The 8,209-nt window shown below is 40.9% G+C and overlaps 1 protein-coding gene across 6 annotated transcripts in view; it reads left to right on the top strand.

Moving 5' to 3' along the window:
* METTL4 (methyltransferase 4, N6-adenosine) overlaps positions 1–8,209 on the top strand; it is a 29,170-nt gene that overhangs the window by 261 nt on the left and 20,700 nt on the right. For 3 of the 6 annotated variants that reach the window (XM_043538791.1, XM_007064889.3, XM_043538789.1), the window contains exons 2-3: positions 833–1,327; positions 6,158–6,223. In XM_043538791.1, coding sequence (XP_043394726.1) covers positions 911–1,327; positions 6,158–6,223 — 483 coding nt within the window. In that variant the 5' untranslated portion in view covers positions 833–910. Of the gene's footprint in view, positions 1–170; positions 373–523; positions 733–832; positions 1,328–6,157; positions 6,224–8,209 lie in introns of those variants that run through there. The other 3 variants (XM_027827230.3, XM_027827231.3, XM_043538792.1) reach the window with 3 other exon arrangements.

Raw genomic sequence — 8,209 nt, 5'->3', positions numbered from 1 at the left:
CAGTGTCCGAGAATGAGGGGCCAGTAAGAGGGGCTCGCGCAGGCAGGCCCCATGGGGCTTCTCTGGGACCTGAGCAGGGGTCCCGCTAGCTGCCTCGCTCTCACCCCAGAAGGCGCTGCCCGGCCCCGAGCTGCGCACGCCCTAGTCACGGTGCCGCCGTGAGGTGGCGCCGGGCGGGCTGCGAGCTACGGCCGGAAGCGCTGTCGCGGCGCCTTGCCTCGGTCACGGGCTGGAGAAACGGGCAGGTGCCGCCGGGCCCGGGGTGGCTGGAGGGCCGAGGCCCTAGCAAGAGCCGGGACAAAATCTGGGTGTGTGTCGAGCGGGCTGTGATTGGCGCTGCTGCCCAGGACCAGCCCCGCCTGACCCTTCGAGGTGGGAGGTGACCCGACACCCTCTCTGGGGGCTGCAGGATCAGCCCCCTCCCCAGCCCGCGCAGCAAGTTGCAGAAGTCTGTCCAAGCTGTGTGTGAATTCGTGGCACGTTATTTTCAAAGGGAGACTTGCGCATTCCTGTCTCCGGGGTTGTCTAGCCCAAGCTCTAATTTAACTAAAACGGTCAGAGCTGCTAAGCTAAAGGGATAATCATGGAGTAGGGAATTGTGGCATGTTACAACAGGCAGTTAGTCTGTATTTTATAGAGACACTTGAGAAATAGACATATAGTTACAGTACTATGGCCAGGGAGTTTAAAGCACTGGAGTTTCTGCAGAATTATTAACAGTGCATGGTAGAGGTCAGCAACAGACTGTATATTTGAAATGCCTAGCACACTTTAGGCATTGTTTTAATACACTTTAATAATTCTATTAAGTCTGCTTTTGTATTAATTATAGGAAACATCTAAAGTAGAAAGCCAGTGTGAATTTCAGTTCCAATTTCTCAGAGACTGTCCTTGAAAAGGAGAGAATGTGATGTCTGTGGTGCATCAGCTGTCAGTTGGGTGGCTACTGGATCATCTTTCCTTCATCAACAAGGCTGGATACCAACTTTGCCCCTCTCACCAATACCCTGCTCCCTCGGCTTCTCGTGTTGCTCCTGTTTCTTCTGCCCCTTCTACGGAGGATCTTGTTGCTCCTTCAACCGTTGATATTACTTACTCTGCTGGAGCTGCAGTACAGAGAGCAGAAGCAACGCTAAAGAAAAAATATGCGTTTCGGGAAGAGTTCTTTCATGTTTTTAAGCCCCATATAGTTTCAGCTTCCCAACAGAAGCCCCAGCAAGGAAACTCTGATGCTGGCCCAAGGGAGGGGAAAGACAGTGGCAATGGAACAGAGCAGCACGAAGGAGCAAAGAACAGTGATGGGGATTCCATTGCCAGTGCTAGGAAGGTATGGTCTATAGAAAAATCAAACAATTAATAAAATAACTATGCATTGAACAGTCTACCATTACAACTTCTTGCAAATTGTCTTGCTGCTTCCTGAAATAATTTAAAGCACAAATTGTTAGGGGGCAGGAGGGAGATGTAGATCCACAGCAGGTTTCAAAATGTGAAAGAGGTCTGCACTTAAAAATTGTGTGAAACTGAAGCCTTTGCTAGATATTCATAGGGATTTACCCAGCTCCTTAACAAGATGATGTCAGGGCCTTGTAGCTCATGACCCCATTTTCAAGCCATTGGTCCTGTATCATTTAGCATGCATCTGCTAAACACTTACAGTTTGAATTTTCAGAAGTGGTGAGCTGACTTGAGTGTGAGTTGCTCAGTCCCTCTGAAAATCTGCTTAGCAGATGCCTACCCAGCAAGCTTAGAAATGAATTGCTTGTTTTTGATTTCTAATATTTTCTAACTTCTTGAGGGAGAACTATCCACATACAAAGTTGGAATCATAGAATCATAGAATATCAGGTTAGGAAGGGACCTCAGGAGGTCATCTAGTCCAACCCCCTGCTCAAAGCAGGACCGATCCCCAATTAAATCATCCCAGCCAGGGGTTTGTCAAGCCTGACCTTAAAAACTTCTAAGGAAGGAGATTCCACCACCTCCCTAGGTAATGCATTCCAGTGTTTCACCACCCTCCTAGTGAAAAAGTTTTTCCTAATATCCAATCTAAATCTCCCCCACTGCAACTTGAGACCATTACTTCTTGTCCTGTCATCTGCTACCACTGAGAACAGTCTAGATCCATCCTCTTTGGAACCACCTTTCGGGTAGGTGAAAGCAGCTATCAAATCCCCCCCTCATTCTTCTCTTCTGTAGACTAAACAATCCCAGTTCCCTCAGTCTCTCCTCATAAGTCATGTGTTCCAGTCCCCTAACCATTTTTGTTGCCCTCCGCTGGACTCTCCCCAATTTTTCCACATCCTTCTTGTAGTGTGGGGCCCAAAACTGGACACAGTACTCCAGATGAGGCCTCACCAATGTCGAATAGAGGGGAACGATCACGTCCCTCGATCTGCTGGCAGTGCCCCTACTTATACATCCCAAAATGCCATTGGTCTTCTTGGCAACAAGGGCACACTGTTGACTTATATCCAGCTTCTCGTCCACTGTAACCCCTAGGTCCTTTTCTGCAGAACTGCTGCCTAGCCATTCGGTCCCTAATCTGTAGCGGTGCATTGGATTCTTCCGTCCTAAGTGCAGGACTCTGCACTTGTCCTTGTTGAACCTTATCAGATTTCTTTTGGCCCAATCCTCCAGTTTGTCTAGGTCCTTCTGTATCCTATCCCTACCCTCCAGCGTATCTACCACTCCTCCCAGTTTAGTGTCATCTGCAAACTTGCTGAGGGTGCAATCCACACCATCCTCCAGATCATTTATGAAGATATTGAACAAAACCGGCCCCAGGACCGACCCTTGGGGCACTCCGCTTGATACTGGCTGCCAACTAGACATGGAGCCATTGATCACTACCCATAGAGCCTGACAATCTAGCCAACTTTCTATCCACCTTATAGTGCATTCATCCAGCCCATACTTCTTTAACTTGCTGACAAGAATACTGTGGGAGACAGTGTCAAAAGCTTTGCTAAAGTCAAGGAACAACACATCCACTGCTTTCCCCTCATCCACAGAACCAGTTATCTCGTCATAGAAGGCAATTAGATTAGTCAGGCATGACTTGTCCTTGGTGAATCCATGCTGACTGTTCCTGATCGCTTTCCTCTCCTCTAAGTGCTTCAGAAATGATTCCTTGAGGACCTGCTCCATGATTTTTCTAGGGACTGAGGTGAGGCTGACTGGCCTGTAGTTCCCAGGATCCTCCTCCTTCCCTTTTTTAAAGATGGCCACTACATTAGCCTTTTTCCAGTTGTCCGGACTTCCCCCGATCGCCATGAGTTTTCAAAGATAATGGACAATGGCTCCGCAATCACATCCGCCAACTCCTTTAGCACTCTCTGATGCAATGCATCCGGCCCCATGGACTTGTGTACGTCCAGCTTTTCTAAATAGTCCCGAACCACTTCTTTCTTCACAGAGGGCTGGTCACCTCCTCTCCATGCTGTGCTGCCCAGTGCAGTAGTCTGGGAGCTGACCTTGTTCGTGAAGACAGAGGCAAAAAAAGTATTGAGCACATTAGCTTTTTCCACATCCTCTGTCACTAGGTTGCCTCCCTCATTCAGTAAGGGGCCCACACTTTCCTTGACTTTCTTCTTGTTGCCAACATACCTGAAGAAACCCTTCTTGTTACTCTTAACATCTCTTGCTAGCTGCAACTCCAGGTGTGATTTGGCCTTCCTGATTTCACTCCTGCATGCCCGAGCAATATTTTTATACTCCTCCCTAGTCATTTGTCCAATCTTCTACTTCTTGTAAGCTTCTTTTTTGTGTTTAAGATCAGCAAGGATTTCACTGTTAAGCCAAGCTGGTCGCCTGCCATATTTACTATTCTTTCTACACATCGGGATGGTTTGTCCCTGTAGCCTCAATAAGGATTCTTTAAAATACAGCCAGCTCTCCTGGACTCCTTTCCGCCTCATGTTATTCCCCCAGGGGATCTTGCCCGTCAGTTCTCTGAGGGAGTCAGAGTCTGCTTTTCTGAAGTCCAGGGTCTATATTCTGCTCCTTTCCTTTCCTCCTTGTCTCAGGATCCTGAACTCGACCATCTCATGGTCACTGCCTCCCAGGTTCCCATCCACTTTTGCTTCCCCTACTAATTCTTCCCGGTTTGTGAGCAGCAGGTCAAGAAGAGCTTGAATTTTTGTGTTCTGCTATTTTAAAATTATTTTAACCCTCCCCTCCCCCCCATAATTATTCCGTTCTAAAATAAATCTGTGGCCAGGTGTTTAGATGGTGTAAATTCACTGATTTCAGTGGAGCTCTGTTGATATCTGAGGATATGCTCATCTATTTTTTTTCTTGTAAATAGCATTTCTAAAATGGCTGGGTAGTTTCTACTCAAACTTTTTAAAAAGAGTACCTTTGGCTGAAATCCATCGTCAGCCATTTCAGCCCAAAAGAGCAATGTTAGGAAGGAAAGACTGAAAACAAAGATTTGTAATGGAACTTCAGATGCTTAGATAACCTTACAGTAGTTATATTTTGTAAAAAGTAACTTTGAATGACTCCTTGGTTAAACTTGCTCAATTTATAAATAACTGGCATATATATTTTTTTTAACAACTATTTTTTACAAACTCAGTCTCAGATCTGAGAGTCAAGTTGTTGGGGGTTTGTTTGTTTGTGTTTTGGCTAACGCCTAACCATCAGTAACAAAGCTGCAAATGAAACTTCGCAATTTTGTTGATTTATATGTAAGACTGAAAAGAATGCAACTCACTACTGATTTTAAATTAATAACAACTCATTGTTAGTCAAAGAAACAGCTATATCTCTGAAAATGCTGTTGGTGCAGATATGTTGTTAAGAAAGCACCTTTCATTTACACACTGTTTTCTGACCCTACTACAACTTTTACAGCATTTGTTGGCATGTTTGCTATTCTATATTGAAGCTGTTACTGCATATCCAGGCACACTCAGAAGAGTGTATGTCCATTGGAGTAACTGAATAGGTTTAGGGTGTATACAGTAGAATCTGAGTTATGAACACTAGAGTTATGAACTGACCAGTCAACTACACACCTCGCTTGGAACTAGAAGTGTGCAATCAGGCAGCAGCAGAGACCAAAAACAAAAGGCAAAAACAGTACCGTACTGTGTTAAACGTAAACGACTTAAAAAAAAAAAGGGAAAGTTCTGTTTTTCATTTAAATTAAGATGGTTAAAACCAGAATTTTTTCCTGCATAGTAAAGTTTCAAAGCTGTATTAAGTCAATGTTCAGTTGTAAGCTTTTGAAAGAACAACCTTTAACATTTTGTTCAGAGTTACGAACATTTCAGAGTTACGACCAACCTCCATTCCCGAGGTATTCATAACTCTGAGGTTCTACTGTGTATATTAAATACCCTTCATGCTGTATTATTGAAAATTTAATGAAGATGGGCAAAATGATGGATCTCTGGACTTTGCCAATTGTTATTGCACTTCATTTATTGACCAAACAAAACCCAACTTTTTTTTTTCTTTTTACTTTAATTGCAAATACTGTTTTACAACTGCAGGACTATACTTACACTTTTCGCAAGGCTGTATTTAAAGAAAATTTATTTGCCAAGGATGATTAAGTCGTTTTGAGGGTTATTTTTTTTTAATTAACATGGTAAGGGTGGATAAATATATTTTGTGCATGGGCTTGAAGTTTTTTTGACAGTTTTGCTGACGTGCTTCATGTAGTGTTCATTGAAATACAGAAATATGAGGTGTGTCTGTTCCCTTTAAATTTTGCGTATATGATATCTGGGGTAAATCAATAATTGTAGCTTTCTGGAGTTAGGTTACACTTTCTTGTTGCCAATACCCTGGGCTTGGCAACCAAACAAAGATTTCATAGCATTATCCCAAGGGAGACAGAAAAACTAAGCAGTGAAGATTGGAGTTAATATGAGCTGTGAGGTGGCATAGTTATCATTGAATAGCATTGGCAAACATGTGAGGTAAGATTATTTTATTACTGTATCTGTATCAGCCTAGATTTTAAAATTACTCTTGCACCAACAGAAGATGACTTTGATAAAGGACTTAAGTTCATAATAAAGAAGGGTATGGCAAATTGTTACAAGCTCTGAAGGCATGTGTGTGTTTCTCTAGCATTTTTGCCATGTAGTAGTACAGCTGACTCTTTTTTTTTCTTTTTGCCATATTTTTTTCACTGCAGAAACATAAAAGAAAGATTAGTGTGTTCAATCAAGGTGAACTGGATGCTTTAGAATACCATACAAAGGTAAGCCTGAGCAATAGTAACAATGACAAGTGTACAGTATGTATCTATAGGTAATTTATTGAATATAAACCCTCTGAAACTATTCCAAAATATATGGAGCATGAGTCTTGTAATTTCAGTTTGTTACAGCTAAAGCAATATTTGGTCTCACCAGTCCCCAAGTGGAGAACTCAATACTGGGACTATTTTAAGTGTGTGTGTGTGTGTGTGTGTGTGTGTGTGTGTGTTTGTATAAAAATCAAACTGCAGCTGAGAAATTTCAAAGAGCTAGAAACTGGTTTCACATAACACCTTTGATATTCTAGGTCGCTGAACCTCCTGGAGTAAGCACTGAGTTAGCTAGCTAGGTAATGTCCGCAAGAAAATGCTACAGATGCTGGTTTTGAGCCTGGGCAGTATAAACAGTTCTAATGATGTGTATATTGGATGCTGAACTGAGATTATTCCCCAACTCCGTACAAAGATGCTCTGATGTGTCACATCCACTGGAGAGGGGCAGAATTACCCATTCTTTAACATCTTATATAGTATCCTGTTTGGCCCATGATGTTTCCAAAATTTTCCTTCCTTTTAGTTTTTGAAGCTTTATAGTTTGTATTTAATTTTTTTAACATTTGTAAAATGATTTGCGCTTAAACATGTCAGTCAGGTAAATGGAAAATTATAATTGTAGAAATGTGAAGTTACTTAAATGTGGCTTATTAAAAAAAAAAAAAAAAAGTTGTGCTCATCTTTGAAGGTGAGTTGACTTGGGAGGGTGTGTGAGAGTTTAATTTCTTTTTTGAGTAGGAATCTTTAGTCTTGACATTTCATTTATAAGAGTAGAAATGCACAGTAAAGTGATGATTTGTGTTCTGTCCAACACTGAATCTAATTCATGTAAAAATTTGATTGTAAAAAGCAAGAAAATGTTATATAAATGGTAGTTTCCTCAGTTCTGTTTGATTGCAAACAAGATCTATATCACATATAGACTGTCAAAATAATTTATTACTAACAAAAAAAATACATCAAAGTTGTAGAACATTAGTTTGTGTAGTTTTTAAAAATAGATAAAATATATTGAAAGAATTATCAAACACAGTTTTGATGGGGTGAAGACATTAATATTTGGTGTCAGATGGATTCATTAACACCGTTGTGACATATTTCTTATACATGATCATGTTACTAGAAATACATGGTTTTTTTTAGATTATATTTGTAACGAGTATACACTGATTCTGTGGTTAAACATTGGCGCTTTCATATGACATAATTAAAAAAAAAAATAAGCCAGATGCATAAAGCAATAGATTTTTAAGGCATCAATTCAGGAAAGCACTTATGCACATGCTTATGTGTTTCCTGAATAGTAATACTTTCCTCAGTTGAAAGGCGTATTTGCATTCCTTTCTCCTGAAATTGGTGATGATCACTATATTAATTTTTATTTTTCTCTTGAAATTGTATTTTAAAATATTAAGATACATAATTTTTATATTACATCACAATATATGTATAGGATCCCCATTGTATACTCCAACCAAACATTGTGATCTGTTTATGCAGGTAACATCACTTATCTACAGATCTCAAAATGCTTTAAACTTAAAATTATTTATAATATAATGTGATCCAGGGGTCTGAGTCCAATTAGGGGTTCAGTATGGTAGGTGCTATACAACTGCATTGCTCCAAATTGCTTACAGTTTAAGACCCTGATTCTGAAAAGACTTATGCACATACTTCATGAACTGAATCCAATGAGATCACTGTTTGTGAAGTTAAATGTGTGCTTAGCACTTTGCAAAATTGGGGCAAAATAAAAACAGTGCATGAGGGAGTGAGAAAGACGGACAAGTGATAAAAATCTCTTGGTTGCCGATACTAGCTATGTGCACAACTTTGGTTTTTTTTTTAATGAAGGTGTAATCAAACAGTAGCCATTAATGAAACACTAGTCATCTCTACTAGCCTCTTTTTAAACCATTAGAAAATTAAACT

Source organism: Chelonia mydas, chromosome 2 (genome assembly GCF_015237465.2).
Source record: "Chelonia mydas isolate rCheMyd1 chromosome 2, rCheMyd1.pri.v2, whole genome shotgun sequence".
NCBI lineage: Eukaryota > Metazoa > Chordata > Testudines > Cheloniidae > Chelonia > Chelonia mydas.
This window is presented reverse-complemented; position numbering and strand designations above follow the sequence as displayed.